Genomic DNA, 22310 nt, shown 5'->3' with positions numbered 1-22310 from the left:
AGATATTACCTATATTTCATAGCACTGCCTACTCTTAAAGAAATGAAAGGTTTTCTAAAAGCCTGTAGGCTACAGGAATAAGAAAGTGGAAGGAAAGCATGAAACTCGACAAGGAAATTAGCTTGGGCAGCCTGTGAGAAGTCATTTTAAATAATATATGCCAGTTTACTAATCTCTACACAACTGAATTTTGCATATCTATTTAGTTCATGGTATCCAGTGTTCCTCTTAAAATGCTGATGTCTAGATTGAGCAAAACACAGAGCTTTAAGAAAGGTCACATAAAAAAGAGAAATACAATTTTTCAAAACAACACGTGCAACTTTGCTGGAAGAGAATGCTTGTTGAACTGTAGCATATTGTAGAAGACAAATTTGCACAGCATGCTACACTTAGCGAGTATATAGGCTGTTACACATTCACAAAATAGATATAAAACATAAAATACAAAAAGGCCTTTAAAATTAATAATTATTATTCCAGAAAACCAAAAAAAAATCTGATTCTGTAAATACTTTTGTACTCTGCTGTGAACAACTGGGCAGTCTCAGGGAAACGGATGACTTGACTCCAATGATATATCAAGATGGAGCGAGAGCGGGCAGGAGGAAAGCCTCTCCCCGCAGCCACACACAGGCCTTCCGAGCTCTCCGGTCAACACTTTAGTCCTGACAGTTCATGTGCTAGACCGAGTTCTCATGGCTTATTAGTAGACACAGTCTTTACTCTCTGTGCAACGTTATTTGAAAATACTCCGTTTGTACGCATGTAGTGAACTGAGAGGTAGGAAGCATCTAAATACTTCTCATAATAGTTAAAAGGTCTTCTAATACCCAAGCGAGAGGAAACAGAGCTCCCTATTACCCCTTTGCGGTGACGAAACCTCGGGATCCAACACAGGTTAATAAAGCTGACATCACAGCACATGACCTGGCTTTAGACGGACTCTTATTTCCCTCGTCAAAAGGGAGGAGCCGTCGCTGAACGTGACTCGCCCGGGACTTGCGGGACAGGTAAGGGTATCTCGGCCCGCAGCGCGAAGCCCCAGCCAGCGCAGCGCAGCGCAGCGCCTCAGCCGCACCCGTTAACCCTCCCGCCAAGCAGAGCCGAGGGGCACAGCCAGTACCCAAGCCCCTCCCTCCCACCGCGCGCGCGCCTCCATTTATCCTCCAGCACTGGCACGCCCACTTCCTTCCCCGGGGCGGGCTTTGCGCGTGGCGCTGGGCTTCCGGCACGTTCCGGGGCTCCGGAGTGACGTAGTTCCGTCGAGGTGAAGGGGGGGCGGGGGGCGCGGTCACGTGAGGCCGGCGGCCGGCGGAGCCCCGCCCACGCGGCGCGGCGCGGCGGAGGCGGCGGATGCGGGCGCGGGCGGGAGGCCGCCGCCAGCGCGCTCCGCAGCCGCTGCTCCGCCGGCCTGGCCTCCCCGCGGCCATGGTGGGAGCGAGATGAGCCCCGAGCCGGAGCCGCCGCCAGCCTCGGCCCGGGAGGGAGAGGAGGCGGCGGCGCCGCAGAGGGAAGGCGGTGGCGCCAGGCGGGGCAGCTGCATCATGCTGGTGAAGAGGGTCGGCCTGAAGGCGGGCGGCGGCGGCGCGGTGAGTCGGGGGCGACGCCGCGGTTGCCCGGGCGGAGGGGAGGGCGGCCGGCGGCGGAGCAGCGCTCCGCGGGCCCCGCTGGTGCCGGGTCGCCCAGCCGTCGTGGGCGCTCCGCGCGGGGCGCTGCTCTCCGGGGCAGGTGCCCTGACGCCCGGGGAAACTTTGCGCAAGCTGGTGGATGCGGCGCTGCGGTCGGCGTCGCCCCGCGCACGGGGGCCGTTAACGGCCGGGCCTGAGGGCGCGAGCGCGCGCCGGTTGCTGCCGCCGCTCCTGCCGGCGCGGGCAAGCGTCGGTAAGGCAGTAAATGTAAAGACGGAGGTGGTAGTAAATTAGTAGCTAGGAACGGATAGAGGTGCTTCAAAACAACGTTTAGGCTTTCTTTGTTGGCGCTCTTGGAAGCAGAAACTGTGGAATTACCATGCAGTTTTAACAACTCGCTCTTTTGTCCACTCCTTTCCCATTACGTTAAAACGTCTTTGTGCAACTAACTTAAAAGGAGCTGGACTGAGAGAAATGGTCCGTGTGCACACTTGAAAGCATCTGGAGGAAAGATTACTTTCATAAGTGTTTGTAAGTGGTGCATAAGTAATTTTCAGCAGGAGTGTATTTCAGATGGCTTAAGCTTTCCCTTTGTATATCCATGTCCACAGGGTATCTTAAAAACACACCTGAGATCACACCACCTGAGCTTTGTGTAGCTGGGGACAGATGACTTATTTCAGGCAGGGTGGGCTGGGCTGAGAGGATATAACCTGTTCTGGCTTGTAGTGGGTGAATCCAGGGCACAGGATGGGAGCAGAGGAATTTAGGGAAATGTGTAAGGTAACAAAATAGGTGATTATGTCATTGACAGCTTTTAAAGGGGCCCAAATACAAAACTGGTCAAAGACAATAACTCATTTTACTTTCAGTGATAAGTGATTCCAACTTTACAAAAGAGATTTAAACTTTATTTGAAACCTGACTTACTAGCTCTTAATATATAAATGTTTGTGTGTACATATGTTTTTAAACTACTTTCATGTTCAGGTGTTCCTGAGTAATGTATTTAGTACTTGTTTAATCACAAAATTAGATGTGCTGAAAGCATCATTTATGCTGGAAGTTTTTTTAGCATTCTTAAGTTTTGTCAGATGGCTGACTTCTGTTACATGTCATTTCCTCTGTCCTCCCATGCTCCACATGTAAGCATCTCTGCTATTGGAGAGAGAAGATGGTTTACTGTTTTATGTTAATGTGAAGTGAGCAAACTTGTCATCTCTTTAGCTGAACATTAATGGTATAGCATTATTGTGATATCAGGACTGGAGTTTTTTTAAATGCTTGAAATCAGCTGTTTGAGATTATTAGGTTCTTTATCCCTTACTCATCCAAGGTTATCTGATGAAGGTGTTAAATACTTTTGATGAGTGGTGAAGCCAAGTGATGTAAAAAATACTCTATGTAGTATTCATCAGTCACACAAAAGTACACTTGTGTATGTTAGTTCTGAAGCGACTGCTTCACCCTTCTTGTAACATTATAATGTTGACCACATGGTCAATTTGGAGTTTTGTTTGCATATCATGTCTGTATTCAAGTCTTTCAGGTGTTTTTTTAGAAATAGTTATCACATACATCTGGAGTTCTGAAGTTCTTGAATGAGTCCAACCTGCTTTTTAGAAGGCATAACTGTTTCTGAAAAATGCATGACTGCCTTCTAAAAAGCAGGTTGGACTCATTCAAGAACTTCAGCTGACATTTGATGAATGATATATTTGCTCTTCCATACAGCAACTCCTGTTTAAAACTCTAGATGTATGTGATGCAGTCATGCATTTTTCAAGTCAGAATGGGGAAATAACTCTAGCAGGGGCCCATTTACTTATTAGTTACAAAATGTAAACTTTCAGTACTCCTTTCAATTTGACTTTTATCATCATGAATGACCTAGTAAAAGAAATAGAAGAGGATGTCAATATATAGAAGGAAAATGCATGAATTTAGTAAAATATGAACAGAAGGTAGGAAGAGAAAGGAAACAAAGTAAATTACTTTCATACCAGTTTGTAAATTTAGCTACTAAATGATATAAATTATTAACTTATAAAATGATCTCAGGTTTTGCTTGATTTCCCCCCACCCCAAACACACACTTGTGCCCTTAAGGGAGTTTGTGTTCCTGTAATGCATCTCCTACAAGACAGGAAGATATCAGGCCTTAAGCTCTAGCCTTATCTTCTGTGCATTGGTATAGCTGTAATAAAATTATACTTGCATCAGCTTAGGGCCTGCTTTACAATTCCTGACTAAATAGCCTGTTTCCTATTTTGTCACTGCAGTTCATATACCTCCCTGTGATACTCACGTGGTTGTCATATTGTTAGAACACTCTGCTAAGGCTTTGAATGAGCTTATTCATTCTAAAATATTAGGGGCCAGATCATGGCTTTAGATATGAACATAGAGATCTCTGAAACCTGTGGGAGTGCAGCTCTGGCACTTGAAACTGGAAGCTTGCCCTTGGGCTGCTGATGAAGAAATTAGAGAAGTGAAATTTTGATCTACTTTGGTCTGTAAAAGATATCTTATGTAGGACAGAAGAATTAGAACAAATTGATGTGACAAAGTGGAAAAGCAATTATGAAGTTGTCTGTCAGGTTGCACAAGGCTTTCTGTCCATCCCACACCCAGCTTGAGAAGAACAGGTTTCTGTTTCAATTTTTGGTAACTAACTTCTCCCTTTTGAATTCTTCTCTGGCATTGACTTTCTTGAGTGGAAGAACGAAAGAATAAATGCTGCACAAGTGACTTTTTACAAAAGTCAGTTATTGGCTCAAAAGTAATCAGGGAAAATGTGTTTAAGTAAATTCCATTGGAATTAAATCAGTTTCCCTTGGATGTGTTTCTCTGATTTCAGCGAGCTTCAAAAGTTGAAGTAAATGGTGCCATGGACATTGTGTTACTGGTTATGCAATGTTGTTCCAGCTAGATTTTGAACACTGAGAGTATAAAACTTGGTATGAGTATTTTAAACTTTATGCCATGTACTTAATTTTTATACAGACTATCAGTAGCATGCTGCCATGCTAAGGAAGCTTTTTAGCAAAATACAATGCCATACTGTTCAAATAAAGTTATCTTTATAGGAGAAGTCTTTAAATGGGATATTTAAGGAGAAAAAATACCTGCGTACCTTTTTGTAAATTGATCATACTTCAGTCTCTGTTCTCAGACACTATAAAATGACACAGCTGTTGTGGAGACCAAGACCTCTGTTTGGTCAACCAAATGAAATGTTTGGCAACAAAATGAAAACTTTCTAAAGTTTAAAACTGTACATCTTCAAAGAAATTTTACTAGTCATTATTCATTAAACTCTGCTTTACAGAGCTTTATGCATTTAGTGCCTACTCAAAGAATTGCAGATTTTTATTCTTAGTGCTAGAGTTTTTCTAATATTTCATATATAAAAAAAAAAAGGCATCATGGGATTGATGAAGCACTATTTAAGGGTTAGGAGACTTTACTGATATGCCTTTCAGTCCAGTGAGCTGGCTCCTTAAATTTCTTACATGTAGGATTTAGAGAGACTTGCTAGTAGTAAATAGGCGAATCAGTTTGGCAGTTTGGTTATCTACTTCCTTGTGGAGCACATTTTTGTCCTACAAAAGAGTTATTTTTCATGTTAAATCTTCTGTAGATTGTTAAATTTGAATAATCAGAGAGAAACTGTTCTGTTTTCTCAAGGTTGTTAATGCCACTCTGAATTTTCACACCATATTAAATTAAAATAACACTGCTTCTGGACTCTGAACCAATGCAGGGAGTAATTAGCTGGTGTCTTAAATACAAATCATTATTGTTTCTATTCATATTGAGAGGTCACTTTTGCTGTTCTGAGTGTTCTGTTGCTAATCCTCTAGGCTCTGACAATCTGGAACGCTTTGAGTTGGGAGAGAAGTATGCTAGACTACAACAGTAAAAACTTGACTCTGTAACTGAGACTTGATTCTCTAGTACTGAAGTTCCAAACTTAAAGTCATTGCCCAGTGAGTAATTAGCTATCCCATGGAGAGGCATGTGAGGTATCTAAATATGCTATGCTTTTGAACCAGAACCTATGCTTTTGAGAGAGAATTCTCCATGCCTTAGGTGTGTCTATATTTTGGGAGGAAAGCTGTTTAAAGTTCAACACTGGATAAATCAGCTTGCAGTTTTGTATAGTGTGGAATGATGTTTGTGTATTACTTCTAGAAGTATTTTATTTTGAAAATATGGTAGCATCTAAAGCAGAGCTTTTACAATGTGGCATGCACATGGTGATGGTTCTCTTGGATACTCTTCCTACCCCCAATGGCTCTTGACTCAAAGACTGAACTAGATATAGTGTTTTAATGTTTACCAGTCCTCAGAGGTTTTCTGTTACCTAAGCTTGTCTAGTGTACATTTAAACGCAAATGCTTTCCCAGTGTCCCCCAAAAGGATGTGGCAAGACATTTTATGCTTTGAGAGTAAACTGTGTGAAATGCCACCTCACTTTTTTAAACCTGATGTCTCAAAGTTTTGCTTAATTCCCCATATTTTAGTATCGGAAGGCAATGGCTATTGATTCCTCTTCATCCTCTTCATGTCGCTCTCAGTTTAATAAATTGCAATTACATCTTTGCTCAGATGTTTCTATTGTATTTCTTTTGGTGATGAAAACACAAGTTTGAACAATGTATAAACTGAATTAGTTGTGATTTATATTTCAGCTCATATGGCATTTCTAAAATGTTAAAAGCTGCACTGTGATTAGAAAGTACTTTCACTTGTTTTGAGTGTATTTTCACACTGTGCACAAGGTGAGTGTCTTAGACTCTGTGCACGCTGTCACTTGGTGATTGCTTCATGTGACAAAGGCGACTTAGGTCTACAGGGTGCTATTTGCACTTGAGTGAATTTTTGCCATTTCTAGCAAATGCAGAAAAGATCAAGAGACTTTTGTAGGGACCAGGGTATAATTAAGGTGGCTTCTAAATAGTCCCGTTTGAAAGTTAGACACTAGAATCTAGGAAGAGGGGGAGAGCAGGATAAACAGGTAATCTACCTAGAGAGCTAGCTGGGTAATACGTGCAGAGAAAAGAGCGTCTGTAACTACAAATGTAATAGAAACTAAAATACAGTGGTACCATAATGTTTGTGCTAGAATAAAAAAAAAAGAACCAGTGATGCAGTGAAGTGTACCAGAAACTGTTTGCTTTGTATCATTGGTCTTGAAACCATTGAAGTTCTTGGGCTGGGGGAGAGGGAGAGAGACGAGGGAGACTGAGGAAGTAATAGTGAAGATGTATGTGAAAATGGGACATGCTTGATAATTTGGTATCACCTTCAAGGTCAAAATGTTTCACACAGGAAAGTATGCTTCTGAAAAAAATTGTACTGATTCTGTTAGTTCAGTTGTTTGGTTTCTTGAAAATGCAACAGTCGACATAAGAGTACAGTGCAGGTGGCCGTGCTAAATTTTACATGTAGCAGTTAATTTTTGTAGGGGGAGAATGTTTCTACAGACTCTTTTTAAACAAAGTAACAACACTCTTCATAGTAATGCATTTAAGTGTTGGTTTACAGTGCTGTGGAAAGACTGAATACTCTTTGCAAAATCTCTTCCACACTGAGATATCTTACTACTTGGTGGGAAAGAATTTGGTGGGGGGGGGGGGGGAGAAGGAAAGTTTCTGTGATTGTTAGTTCAGAAGTTCAGCTTGAAATTGATTGTTATCCTCCTGAGAAATAACAGGGTATTTCAGCCTGGAAAGTTCCTCAGGAGGTCTCTTGTCCACCCTCTGGCTCACATCAGGGTCAGCTCTGAGACCACATCGGGTTGCTCAGGGCTTTATCCTTCTGGAGCTTAAAAACCTCCAAAGATGGAGCCTGCACAACCTCCCTGGGTGACTTGCTCCACTGTTTGACTGCCCTCATGGAGGGGGGAAAAAGGATGGTGTATTCATCCAGTTAAAGCAAGTCTTCTTAATCTGCCTAGCCCTCATCCTCATACAAATTTGAAAAGTTTGAAAAGGAACTTTGGAGGGCTTTAGCATTCAAAAAGTGAGAAGTGGTTTTGTTCTGGAATAAGCACAGTACTTACAGATGCAAAACAGTAGTTAAATGTTTGAAATTTGGTGTTAGAGTGCTTCTGCAGCCAATTTGAGCAATGAGTGTAACTAAAGTACAAGTTTGATTTAATAGGTAAATAGTTGACTTAAAACTTATATGAATATACAAATATTATAAATTCAAGCTTTGCTCTGAAGATTTAGAGTAAAGCTAGCTATAAAAACGTATCTTGATGTGGAATATTTTAGGGTGAGCTGTACTTGTTTTCCTTTAGAATGACTAAGAGAAGATATTCTTACTGCTGCACAATAGCAATTTCTTTTCCCTTGTCTGTGAGCAATTCCTCACCATCTGGATTTATAATCTCGATATCTTCTCATGGGTTTGTTCATGTTCAACAGCTGTGTTCTAATTTAAAAAAATTTTTTACATCCCAGTAGTTTTTACTGTTGTCTTCAAATTAACTTGCGGGTTTCTATCCAACTCTTTAGAATTGGGGAGGGGGAAGAAGCTTAGAAGGAGTTGAAACATTGTAAAATTGGAGAAATGATAGATATTTTGTTAGAACTTGTGTGACACCTGGCACTTGTTTCATAGTGATGGCTTAAACTTTTATTGTTAAGCATTTGAGATTGTGTAATGTTTTGCTTGTTACTGATTATGCAAGTGTAATAGTTTGACCAACAGCTGCATTTGAAAGTGATCATAATATTCATACATAATTTGTCAGCCCACACTCCAGGCAGTTGTATGAAAATCTGCATGGATGGAAAGTAATCCTGTAACAAATTTTAAAGCATTAGCATGTTAGAAATGGGGTGGCCCCAGCAAAGTTTTAAAAACTAAGGGTGGGTGGAAGGAGGAAAGGAAAGCAATTTCTAAATTGTTCAGATCCCTGCTACTTCTACTTATATTTCTTTGTTTAAAAAGTTATATTTCATCCCCATATTTTCTAGTTCAAGAATCCTAAAGCTCTTTGTGCTTCAAATTGTTACCCACTTTGCATGTGTAGGTCTCAAGTTCTGTCTTTATACAATTTGCATACAGTTGTCTTCTGTTGCAAAATATTTTTGCAGTATGGAAACTGACCCCACCCACTTCTTTTGGGGTAGATTCTTCTTAAAAGGCTGTGTCAAGAGAAGCACTTCTGGGAAACTCCTTCTGAAGCTTTGTTTTTGAACCCGGTAGAGAGATTTTCATCTGTTTTAGTTAAGGGTTTTGGTTGTGTGCCTGTTCAACTGTAATTTTTTTCCTTTAAAATATCAAGGCACCGATTAAAAAAAAAAAAAAAAAGAACTAAAAACTTGTGATGAGAGTTTTTAGGGCCTACAGGAAAGGTAGACATCCAGAGGTAAGTATCTACATCAGTCTGTTAGATAAAATCAGCAAGTTTTCCTGTTTTCATGATTGTAGTTACCTGATATTCACTTGCACGAGTGTTCTTCAGGTAGTCTAGATGGCTAGGGCTCTATAAAGAAAACTGAAAATCATCAATTACAGTCTATGCAGATCACTGATAATGGTATGTCTCAAATCAAACTATTTGTATGTCTGATTTGGAATGCATGACTTCATTTTGACAGGCACATATTCCTTTCATGAATTCTTTTCCAGGTTACCCCTTGATTCCAAAAGGGTATAGAGATATTTGTGGGTTTTTTATAATTCAGTACAACTATCTAAAGCTGCATGTCACTGCCAAAAGATGACACTGCCAAAAATTTCTTTTCACCTCCAAGGAATATTCATTTAGGATCAGTACAAGATGATGTCATTTCTTTCACAAAAGGTTTTACATGACTGCTGAAGATCAGGCAAATGTTTTTGAATATGGGTGTACATCTTTCTGGTCAACCATCTAAGTCTCAGATGAAGTCCCCATGTAATAAAAACTTCTGGTTTTGTTATACTGTAATTCTAGTGCTTAAAAAACAACAACAACAAAACATAATATTTAGTGGCATTGGAAGTGTTTGCTGAATGCAAAACACCATTGTTTATGGTCCAGCATCACACTTAGTAATGTAGAGGTGGGGGGGAGTAGAATGGGGGAAGTAGAATAGAGGCAGGGGAAGGCTGGGGAGTCCTTTACTGCTCTCTACTGTGAAGTTTGCCTTTTTCTGAGGCGAGCATGGTGGGAAGGGGTCTTCAGACTGAAACGTAATCTGTCTTAAATAGTATCCTTACTGACAGACATCTTGTCAAAAAATATGCTCTTAAAATTATTACCCTGTTTGATTATCCAAAAGTACTTGTAGGCTTCTTATATAAATAAAATCTTAGATGTAATCTTTGGAAACTTGGCTATTTCAAGATTAAAAACTGCATGGTAACACATAGAAGAAATGTTAATAATGCTTGAAAGTTATCAGTGTCTCAGATAATCTTTGACCTAGGATATTATCATATTGTTTTCCTGGAGAGAACTATTTTCCTTAAAATTGTAGCTTCTAAACAAGCTACGCTATAAAAAATTCTTATTAGTTGGAAAAGTATCATCTGTGTTAGCTTTAATTTGCTACTACAGACTTTGAAATCTGGTAAGTTTAAAATTATTAGAGAAGCAGGCACTTAGGCTGTCTTGGCATAGGGATTTCTTTAAAAAAATCTTTAATATAGGCATCAGACTTAAATGAATTTTGTTTAAAAAGTGCTTTCTAATCCTGTCATTCCTCCTAATTGAGACAAAAGGTACTGGACAGGAAAAATGGTAAGTGCGTGATTGTGCTCTGCCTTTGTAGCAGACTCTCTGACTTTTTCAGGTTTAGTGGAATATCCTGAGGTTCATGTTCTCCTTGCTCTCCAGCTGCCCAAATGACATAATCTGGCTGATATGTGTCACTAGATGATGTCTCTTGAACTGCATCCAGCATTGTTAGATTGTGCAATTTGCAAGAGAAGCATCCTTGCATCTATTGGGTAAACTTGAGATTTCTATGGGAGTGCTAGATGAGAACACTCTACTATTCCTTTCTAAGAATTACTGATCTCTTGGGAGTGGAATGGCTTTGGATTGGCTAGAAACCCTGAAAAATCAACCTTCTACATGGCAAATATTAATGTAAAGGGGGAAAAATAAGTTTAGAATTTGAAAACTTAGTAAAACGGTTACTATGGTTAGGGGTAGATGCAGAAATGAAAGAAAGCAACCGTTCTTCTGTTTTACCCAAGGGTTTTGTGTGGTTCATCTAAAGAAAGTGCTCCCAGATCTCTCAACTGGGATCCAGTCCTTGGGTGTTGCGCAGCTGTGTTCACAGCAGCATGAGCATTTCTGTGCTAATTCTTCCTGGGAGCTATATATTGACTAGCAGAATAGCTCTGGATCTGTAGTCCGCACAGAAATAATTGGTCAACAGAAAGCTTTACGGGGTGCATAAGCTGTCAGTTTTCTCTGACAGTTTCAAATACAAAATCTGTGCTGCTCTTCTGATTATGCAGGTTGTCATAGTCTTCTTGTAATAGTGACATAGTCTTCATAAAACTGGTCTGTTTCATTGCCACTGCTTTGAAAGTTATGGAGGTAGCAAGGAGAATTACAAAGCTTGTAGCACTACTGCGGAAGGTTGGGAATTGCTCAAGAAGAAGGGAACCTAAATACAGACTGGAGGGGACAGTAGTGTAGGGCAATGTCAGGAATGGGAAAATAGTTCTCTTCAGTCAGCAAGAGATTGAGGGAACAATCTTTCTGAAGTTCCTTGGAGATCTTCAGTCATTTTGTAATATTTCTTCTCCACCCTTGTTTGGCTTATTATTGTTCCCAAGGGTTTGGCAGTAGGTCATCTTGAAAGCTGATTATGGTTTCAAAATAAGTTTGTGAGATATCTTTGCACATGTAATGAACTGGATATGTACAGCCACTGCAAATGTTTTTCTTTTTTAGCAACAAGGTTTTGGTCGGCCAAGCGTATACCATGCGGTGGTGGTCATATTTCTAGAATTCTTTGCCTGGGGACTGTTGACAACTCCAATGCTAACAGTAAGTATCACTGGTCTGTCTTAAAGTAATGACAAAGGTTAATTTGTTACTTACTAGAAATAATACTTTTTATTTGTTTTACACTTTCTGCTGAATTCTGAAATTCAGGGGTGGTCTTTTTTAACATTCACCACTGTAGAATGGTATCATTCTAAGGCTGAGATCTGGACTGCTGGAAGACTAAAAGATAGTCCAAAATACATTACTATATTTTAAGTAACTTTTATTTACCTTTTAGAGTAACTAAGGTTACTCTGTAGGGTTCTCTGTAGATCTTTTTTTTAAAATTTCATAGTCCAATTCATCTGCTAATCTTAACCATTGAATAATATACACTTCCCATAATTAAGTTTGTACTCTAGTGTGGGCTGGTTGTTGTGTCAGCATATAACTTGCAGTGAAATAAAGGCTTTCATGTAAGAAATGGATTTTACAAGTATGTTCCAGATGAATAGATAATTTGAGCATTTGGTAATAGGATATAAAGCCTTTCATCTGAACACATGGGTCTTATTTGTCGAAATCAGATGTGCCGAAGTTTAGTTATCAAAAGTCTGTTAGCCCAGTTTTTCACCAGATGATATCTGAGAATACTTTGAATACATGACTGGCGTGGTTTTGGGGACAGGAGACCATGGTATTTCCTATTTTCCTTCCCCAATCTCCAGGTAAAATGAGCTACATTGCTCTTAAAAGGTGTTTGTGTAACCTTCCTAAAGATACTTGGTGATCATTTTAACTAATAATAATACAGTGTGTATAAATGGTTAACAGATTTCTGTAAAGTAGATGTCTCACTGGATTGCTGTCCTGTCCTGTCCTGTCTTGCCAGAATGAAAGTATGAGGAAGCTTGCTGGGTGTTCATTATTTTATTTATTTTTAAACCAGAGTGCTCAACTTCAATTTGTGCCAGCTTGGCACCTCTAATTTAGAGGGATGATGTTCTGACAGTAATTCCTCCTTAGTCTTCAAAAACTCTGTAGTAAAACTATATTTTACGTTAGGTGAGTATCTTCTTTAGTGTTGTACCCAATTAAAAACATTCCATATAAATTCATACTGTCAGTCTCATGCAGCTCAAACTGTAATTGAAATTAATATTTCTCAGTGCACTGTATTTAATGGGAATGTTATGAACTGCTTCTAACTTAAAGGAAAATTATTATTTTGACTTAAGTATTTGGATTTTATACTTGCAGAAATAAAAGTGGTAGTCTTGAATGTCTTTCTGTATTTTGAATGTTGTATTTCTTCTACACAGTCTTGAATACTTATGAGGCTGTTGCATTTGATTGAAAAGTTAATGTAAAGCACTAACTTAAATATAATGGTGTAACCTAACACAGGTGTAGATGACTTCTGTATGCTTGTGGCTTCTCTTTATTTTTAATCAGCTCTTCAGAACACATGGTGTTTGTTTTAAACTATTTCAGATCTGGTTTGATATTTGCACCGCTCTCCTTCATTACATGCTCATGATAACTTAGCCTGGCGTGCTGATCAGCCAGCAGCACTAGAGGTCATGGAGAGCCTTCTTGTGAGCCTTTGAGCTGCCAGTTGCCCGTTTCTGTTCAGTTTTGTCTAGTAGCGAGAAAAGGGCAGAAACGTGCTGATCAAAACTCCTCATGACTCACATTTTGGTGGTTGTGTTCTGATGCTCCAGGTCATGCTCAACACTCAGATTAAAATGTTTTGTTGTCTATTACCCAAATAAATTGTATGCAGGTCATGGTAGCTGAGATTATTTAAAGTGAGTTTTCTAGATTTCTTTTCAGCTTCTTTTGGCATCTGTTTGTCAAAGAAACTGTAGTGCTTGTATGTCATACTGTACTTGGATAAGAAAAGATTTAAAATGTTTATAAAACATACACAAAGGAGATACTGCTCACAGAATGCCCAAAGTTGATGCCCATTACTCTTATTTATGGGCTTGTAAGTGAATATTAGTGAATTACCATAAGTGGTTTTAATCACTTAATGACTTCAATATAATATATTTTTGTAAATAGGTAAATATCTAATATCAAATGCCTTACTCTAAGGCAATTCCATCTATCAGTTTGTTGAATTTTTTTATCTTTTGAAAGTAATTTTCTTTTAATTTATAGACACAAGCTAGAACCTCTATCAGTGCTGATTGCTTCCTAGCAAAAATACTGGAAAATGCTATACAGAAAGATAGTTAGACTTAAGCTTCCTGTTTTTGCTAAGACTTGCAAGACGTTACCTGCTTTCTAGAGTGCCTGTTTTGATCTCTAACTTGACTCTTTTATCTTCTTCCACTCGTATGAGAAGATCAATGGTCAAACAGATGCAGAATTGTTTTAAATATCTAAACAGATGAAAATATCAGTAGGAAAAGGAGTGTATATAAGCAGAATTATCTGAGAGGTATTTTTTTAAACCTATGATTTGACAAACTTGCCCATTCCTGAAAAAATGATGCTGATGTCTTTCAGTGACACTGGAGTGTTTTCTTCAAGCTAGTGAATTTCTCAATATACACATACATAATTTTTGTAGATTTTGCCACTTCTATTCATAAATAAAAGCAGCAAGCCAGTCTGAAGTCATCCTTTAAGAGCTTGAATAGATGCTAGTTTATGTAGGCATTACTTACCTAGCATTGATCTCTGAAAAGTGTGTGTATACACACTTTGGTTATATCAATGTCTCTTTTTTTAAAATTGATATATTGCCACCTGCAAGGCCTTTTAACTCTCTTCTACCTTTATGGACAATCTCTTTATTACAGATTAGCCTTAATTCAAGGGCAATCTTGTTACTGTTAAAGCCCCTTAAATGAATTCATGGTGGTACTTAAATGTATTGACCACTCAGAACTGTTGCTAGTATTCATAAATGTTTAATTGTTCCTTAAAACTGTTTCTAACTGTGTGATCATTGAAAATCTGCAGTTCATGCTCATAACAGTAAGTTGGCTGTCGTACTTTTCTTTCTTCCTCCTCCCCATCCCTAAGTCCAATTTAAGGTTGTGATAATTTTCTTAAGTGGAGACTAATATGTAATGTGGAGGGGGACAGGAAGAGGTGGAGCCTGTGGATGCATACAATTCAGAAATGGTTTGTACAGTCCCTTTTTAGGCAATCGTGAATATAGCATGTGGTTTTTCTGAGTGTGTGGGGGAATCTTCTGGTTTTGTTTTTTATTTGACAGACTAACAGTTACTTGAACCTCATTTTCACTTCTCCTTAGTAACAGTGGTCAAATCAACCATATGAAGGAATTATCTACTGCAAAAGGTCTGATTTGTATGATATGGACACTTTTTCCTTACATTAATCCCCTTTCTGAGCAAAATGTCCTAAATGAAAATATCCATTCATTTCCCATGTGTGCCCACAGAAGCATTTATACTGGTAAATCGATATTAAAGCTTGCCAATATTTTGTGAAGAAAAATACATAAAAAATATAAACTAATATAATCATGGGGTAAGATATCTTTTTAACAAGTAGCAGTTGAGCTATCCTGTTTTACAAATCAAATCTAAACCTTGAATTTATTTATTTATTTATTTATTCCCTCCTGTCTCTCCTGATTCAAATAATTTTTTTTCTTTAGGTCTTACATGAAACATTTTCTCATCATACATTTTTAATGAATGGTCTTATTCAAGGTGTTAAGGTAAGATTGCTTAGAAACACTGAGCTAAATATTCTTTATAATTGTTCCTGTATTGTAATTAGTCTTTCCTTTATTATCCATAAGAATATTCTGGACATTGAGAATGTAATAAGTTCTCAAACCATTTCTCTTGTTGTCATGGTTGCGTGTTCTTGGGCTCAATTCAAGATTTACTGTTAAATGGTAGCATTGTGAAACAAGTGAAATATTTCTTAGAAGTTTAAATACCTCTGATTTGAATAGGTAGCAGTTAAATATTGTAAGATCCCTCTAAGAATGGCAGTAGTGTTTGCTTTTTCATGTTAGATGATATATTTCAAAAGCAGATTAATACAGCCATGTTGAAGCCTTTGAGATGAGAAATGGAGCACTTAAACTGCTATAATTTTGTCCAAGATGTGGCATAAAAGCTATTTATATTTCAGCAGGTTTTTTCTAGTCTTTTATGAGCTTTTGAACATTTTGAGGTGGCCAAGGTGCTTACGATAACTTATGGCTTACTTGTGATATATTGGGTGTTTAGACAGGGGCCATACTAGATTGTTGCCTGGAAAAAAAAATGCTTGGGAAAATTTTCTCTGGTAAAACTTCAGGAAGTGTCATCTTTGCTAACCATCTTACACAGAGACTTCAAACCACTTAATGTAACCTATCACTGAGTATTGATTTACAGCAGCCAAGAAATTATTTAACTCTATTCTGTAACAGATTGCAACAGCTTTAGCTATTAGATGACAACTTTAGTGAGGAATTGCTAGCTTGCTATCTTTTGTAGTGGACTGGCAGTGTTTCAGAAACCCCATGCAGCAGGCATCTAGGGATGCCTCAAACCGGAAGAGGAAGTTAGCTTTGCATTTTTCTCTTAGCAAAACAAAGCTTATGTTTCTCCTGTTGCTTTCTCTCAACTCTATTCATTCGCAGTGCAGCGTGACTATTGTGAGTAACATTTAAAAGCAATGAGTGGAGAGTTCCCCTTATATTTTCTACAGAGTATATCTGTAGAAGACAAGTGCATTAAACTCATGCTGTAAGTGTATGTATTGCTCTAACAGGTGTAATAAATGGGGGAGGGATAGATCAGAGTGAGCTTGGCCTTTTGTGTCCAATGTAATATTCTGCAAAATGTTGTTAATGAAACATTAAGACTATTTTGGGTACCAATTAGCAAAATATGTTAGTCTATTCTAGTGAATTTTGGCTACGAGGAGCAAAAATATTAATTTCAACTGAGTAAGGCATCTAACTTTGTTAGGATCTGGTGGTCTGGCTTTACAGCTTTTGCTCTCAATTTACTTTCCTGAAATCTTTGGAAATACTAGCTATTGGGATTTGGCATAATGCTGCTTTAGTACAGTAGCCTGTATGCTGATGTTAGACTGGAAGGTGATTACATTTAAACACCAGAGGTTAGCTAAAATTAGCTGGAGTAGACTTCAGCGTATGTAGGTACCTTAGGTACTTGCAGAACCATGTTTTTACTAATGTTTGATTTTATGGCAGATCTGGATTGTTGTGAGAACACTGTACTAATTAGGAGGTAGGCATGTCTCTTCTGGAGGTTTTCCCGAGCTCAGATCTGTGAAAGGCCTTGTTTTAATTCTTCACTGTAGTACAGAACAGAAATAAGCCCTAGATTCTAGGGCTTTATGAAATGTTTTGTTAACTAAATGTAGTAATCTCATGGTTAATGCAATGGAGAGAATGTGCTACTTGCAAGTATGTTGTATGTTCCGCTGGACTTACTGTTTGATTTCTAGTTAGAGATACCTAGATAATGTTTCATAGCTTAAAATCTAGTGTTTGATTCTCACACATTTTATCCATGGCCACTCTACCTGTAGGTCTGTGCTTTGCCACCAGAATGTCAGTAGTATGGTGTATTGCTGTCTCAAGTTCTGAGCTCAAGTGGTCTTCATAGCTGTTGCAATGTACAAATGTCCTGTATGTGATAAAAGTACAGTGTAAAGCAGTAAACATTATTCCGTTTTCATAGTTCTTTTATTTGTTTCAGAGAACAGTTAAGTCATCTGAAGCCCTGTCTTAGGACAATCTTCTCTAAGTTAGAGGGAAGTTTGGTTTGGGACCCAGCACTGAGAAGCCTTACTTTAAGGCTAAGAAGTTGTCCTTTGTGCAACTTGGCTGTTGGTTTTGGATATTTTAAAGAAGCTTTTGCCATCTGTGATACTTTTGTATTGAATCAAATTGAGGTTGAAAAATTTATCTCCCCTCTGCCTCTTTAAATCCATTCAGGATTAATAAATTTAAAACAAAAATCTAAATCACAGAGAAAAGTAGACTGTGGAAGAAGCTGTGCAGTTTACATTAATTTTTTGTAAGTTTTCTTGTATTCAATTTCTTATGTTGCAGCTGAAGTGAAGCTTGGAAATGTAAATGAAGACATTAATTTTTTTTTCTTCTGTCACAGGGTTTTTTGTCCTTTCTCAGTGCTCCACTAATAGGTGCTCTATCAGATGCATGGGGAAGAAAACCTTTTCTTCTTCTCACAGTTTTCTTCACTTGTGTCCCAATTCCATTAATGAGAATAAATTCATGGTAAGTAGTACAGACTGCAGTAGGGAACTTGTCGGTATAGCAGGAAATTCAATTACAGGAGTAGTAGTTTGGGCAAGCGGGAGAGGGACAATAAGGCAAGAGAAAACACTTTTAGGATGTGTGATTACGTTATTCCGGAGCTTTTTGTTCAAGGACTGTTAACAGCATTGGTCTTAAGTATTTTTTTATGGAAGGCAGTAATTGAAATGGTTTGATAGCACTGCCTAATTTGTAGCTATAAGCTCAACTGTGACTTTCTCTGAGGCCTCATAAGATGCTGTAATGAGTGTATTCTTAAAAGATGAATGAATCTTAGTATATATTTGACCACATTTAACATTTTGATTATGAAACTTTGAAATCTTAACTGACTGGAGTTGACTTGGTTTCAGTTTCATTTACTTTGGTTGTGAAACTTAAGAAGATAACACAAGAACTTTGTGTACACTGAGTGCATTCAGAGTTCAGCTTCTGAAGCATTAATATATGATAGTTTATTCTTTAACTGGCTGATAAATGGCCCTAGAATAGCTTCTGAACAGAGTTCTGAGATGATTCCTCTCAACTTCAACTTCCTTCAGCTTTGACAGTGTGAAAATGTATAGTTATCATGTCCTTCTTAAGAGGCCACTTCTCCTTTTACATTGATGTAAAGTGAACACTAGAGGATCAAAAATTAAAGCGATGATTTCCGGTATTTAAGCTAGACTACACAATACTGGACTTTATTCGTCTCCTATAGAGCTCTAAGATAAACTGTTTTCACAGGATAGAAACTTGCTTGGTTAGTAAGAGAACTAGAGGTCTTTCTCAGCTTAAATTTTCTAATTGTTGCTTTTAAATCATTAGGTGGTACTTCGCTATGATTTCAGTATCTGGAATCTTTTCTGTTACCTTTTCTGTAATATTTGCCTATGTAGCTGATGTAACACAAGAACATGAAAGAATTACAGCCTATGGACTGGTAAGATATGCTAAACTTAAATTTGAAAAAAAGGTCAAATTGTGACCTTTGTATTGAACTTGTGTTTTAATACACAGATTGTTTCCCAATACATGTAACGAGGCTGACAGAGAAAGGAATGAACCATGGATCAAGGCATTGTGTTAGAATTTGGGATGTCTAATTCAGATTTTTCTATTGCTGCATAGACTGCTTTGTGCTCATAGCAAAACAGAATCAGCGTTTGACTACTCTGCCTGCATCTAGGGCATATTTAGCAAAACATGTTGTTTCAGGCTTTGCAGTCAGAATAAGCAGTGGTTTTGACAGCAATACAAGTTATTTGATGCTGGTTTGGCCATTTCTCTCCCCCACCTTGATTTGCACTTTTGCTTATACATGACTTCTTATTATAGAATAGAACTATATAGAATGGCTTTTCTATAGCCATATATAGGGAGGAAGGGGGGAAAAACCACATAATGTAGTCTTTCTATTACCTTATTCATGACCTTTCTTTCTTTGCAAGGGGAGAGGAAAATAGTTTAGTTTGTACAAACCGGCTTTTCCAAAAAAATATAATTCCTGCTTAGCTTACTTTTGTAAGTAGCTATATTGGTTTAGGTTTTGTGCAGCCAGAGGCCCATTGGTAGGTGCCTTTAATCTTTCAATTTTATTTATCCCTGCATCTTCTGTGCATTTTTTTCATTATACAATTTTTCATGGACTTGATTCTTGACTGACTGTACTGTGTTCTGTTGTCCTTTGAGCTGTTAAGGGGTAATCTAAAAATAGTGGAAAACCTTAAGAATGAATGATTCTCAGATGTTAATTTAACAGTTAAGAAAATAAAGGACTTAGTTCTCTTGCATCAAGCTTGTGTGTGGTGTTGTAGAAGAGCACAAAACAGGATTACAAGTTTTGAAACTTCCATTTTATTTCTCCTGCCTGTAAAGGGCCATAAGTGTAGTTGGAGGATCCATTCACCTGCCTTTAAACAATGAAACAGTGTGGGGTTCTCTAGGGTTTTTTGCCCCCCCCCCCCTTTTTCCCCTAAAAATCTATAAAGCAATAGATCCTAAAGTGCAACTGTTTCAATGAGGTCTGTGTCTTTTTCTAAGTGGTTCATCTGTTATACCACCTTTTTCTTAAGATTCTTCTAGGTAGGTGTAAAACTAAGCTGCTAGCTTGAGTTGTTACTTATTCTACAGAATAGTCATGCACAGAATTTTTATTTTGGTGTGGAGAAAAGTGGTAATAGCTTAAAAAAATCCAGCTTTTTCTAACCCTTTCTGATGATTTCTGTAGTGAAATTAAACAGCACCTTAGACTTTCCAGCATGTTCCTCTGTATGTGAATGTAAGTGATTTATTAGTAGCTGCGTGTCCTTACAACGTAATATGAAGCAGTATGGTTGTTACTGAACTTCTTGTCATAGTTACGGATCTCCTAATTTGCTGTGCTGTCCAGTACAGTTGTAGCTATGTGTATTTATAATTCAAAATGCTTACAAAGGCATTATCTATTACTCTGTTCATCGCAGAGTTCTGAGGCTTAAGTTCATCTAGGCAAGCATTTAAATATGCTGACAACTTTTTTCCATCAAATCTTGTCACGTTCATAATTGGGAAAACTTTCATTTGGACTAAACAGTTTTTAAGAGCTGTTTTCCTTTGATTTGGCCAGACTCAGTTTTCAGTCTTTGACCATAAATGCTATCTTTCTTGTGTATAGGAGGGTGGAGAACCTTCTTCTTTGGACCCATATTTCCAGCCATATATGACTTTTGAATGAAATCAGTTTGAATTTGAATGCTGGACTTCTGGTGTTTTCATTAGCAAGTTGCATTACCATGCAATGACAGAGTAACCAATTTGACAACTTTGTAAACTATTCTTATGCATAGGTATCTGCCACCTTTGCTGCGAGTTTGGTAACTAGTCCTGCCATTGGTGCATACCTGTCTGCCAGCTATGGAGATAATCTTGTTGTGCTAGTGGCCGCAGTGGTGGCTGTTGTGGACATCTGTTTCATCCTGCTAGCAGTACCAGAATCTCTACCTGAAAAAATGAGGCCTGCTTCGTGGGGAGCTTCTATATCTTGGGAACAAGCAGACCCTTTTGCAGTAAGACGTATTTCCATAGATATTTAAATAATTGTTTTTGTAAATGTTTAATTGGTAGCTTTAATACACCATAATCTCTGCTCTTGTACAAAAAGGTCCAGCTAAATAATAATAAAGTACTTTGGATTAAATGTTCTTTATACTGGAAACAAGTTTTGATGTGAAATCCAAAGGGAAATGCTTTACTCTTCTAACCTACTTTCTCTCTGTTAAGATAAGAGAAATGCTGAATTCTTATGCTGCTGCAGCCCCAACAACTGATACTACAAGACTTTCTATATGAATGTTATGCTTTCTGCTTTCATAGAGAGGTTTATTTGTGTTTGTTTTACACACTGGTATCTGAAGAGGAGAATGAATTGTTCTTAGTCAGATCACCCTGCTGGAAATTGTTGTGAATGTTGAGAGATGAGTGACATGCTTGAAAGACTGCAGTTAAACTTGTTTTCTACAATTTATTTTTTGCTCAAACTGGAAAAATACTTTTATACAGAATAACAATGAGGTTATAATGTTTGCTAGCATCATTCAGAACAGACTATTAGGGACATAAGTTAGATGCTATGTATTTCCCTAAATATTGCAGTATATAATGTTGCTTACAGCAAATACTTGAAATTTGTCACCAAACTATGGCTTCAAAAATTAAATGGGAAATTTAGCAGAACTTTCAGATATCAGGAACTGTATGGAACAAATTGCTGTTTTAACTTAATGTTTAGCTTACCTATTTCCTTGTACAATTTTATTTTCTCAGTATTTGACTAGTATGTGTGAGTAAAAGTGGATAAAAAGAAATTGAATCCAACTTCTTTATGCTTTCGTTAGACTTCATATTCATGTTTTAACATTTGTTTTGCTCTTTTGTCTTTCAGTCTCTAAAGAAGGTTAGAAAAGATTCTACAGTTCTCCTGATCTATATTACAGTGTTTCTCTCCTATCTGCCTGAGGCTGGCCAATATTCTAGCTTTTTTCTATATTTGCGACAGGTAAGTGTTGGTCACTTCTTATCTTGATAATTCTGTTTAAATAGGGGTTCCCTGAGACCCGTTTCTTGTTGAAGACTCTTAGAAAACTGCATTGTGGCAAAATACAGTTTTAAAAGCTAAGGCAAGGTCCTTCACTAGTCAAGAACTGAATGAAGCTGGAAACTTGACTAGGGAAGCATAAAACCTGCCCTAGCTTAAGTATGTGTTAATGAGTTAAGCAGACCTTTGTTCCCATTCAGCGTAGTAGTTTATATGTCTCAAGTTGGCATCTTGTCTCAAGCTGGCATCTTGCCTGTTGAAGAGCTACTGCTGTGTCCGTGGGAAGGTGGGGAACTTTAATTTCCAAATAGATGGCTTTGTGTGTCTTTTTCTTTTTTTTGGGGGGGGGGGAGGGGAGAGGGGAAC

General features: G+C 38.1%; 1 protein-coding gene across 1 annotated transcript in view; it reads left to right on the top strand.

Moving 5' to 3' along the window:
* The first annotated feature begins 1365 nt into the window (after positions 1-1365).
* The window catches only part of MFSD14B (major facilitator superfamily domain containing 14B), a 32261-nt gene continuing 11316 nt past the window's right edge, over positions 1366-22310 (top strand). The window contains exons 1-7 of the mRNA XM_067315221.1: positions 1366-1592; positions 11551-11646; positions 15233-15295; positions 17721-17848; positions 18698-18812; positions 20698-20916; positions 21792-21905. Coding sequence (XP_067171322.1) covers positions 1446-1592; positions 11551-11646; positions 15233-15295; positions 17721-17848; positions 18698-18812; positions 20698-20916; positions 21792-21905 — 882 coding nt within the window. The 5' untranslated portion in view covers positions 1366-1445. The remainder of the gene's footprint in view (positions 1593-11550; positions 11647-15232; positions 15296-17720; positions 17849-18697; positions 18813-20697; positions 20917-21791; positions 21906-22310) is intronic.

The sequence above is a fragment of the Apteryx mantelli genome, chromosome Z, assembly GCF_036417845.1.
Source record: "Apteryx mantelli isolate bAptMan1 chromosome Z, bAptMan1.hap1, whole genome shotgun sequence".
In the NCBI taxonomy this organism is placed as follows: Eukaryota; Metazoa; Chordata; class Aves; order Apterygiformes; family Apterygidae; genus Apteryx; species Apteryx mantelli.
This window is presented reverse-complemented; position numbering and strand designations above follow the sequence as displayed.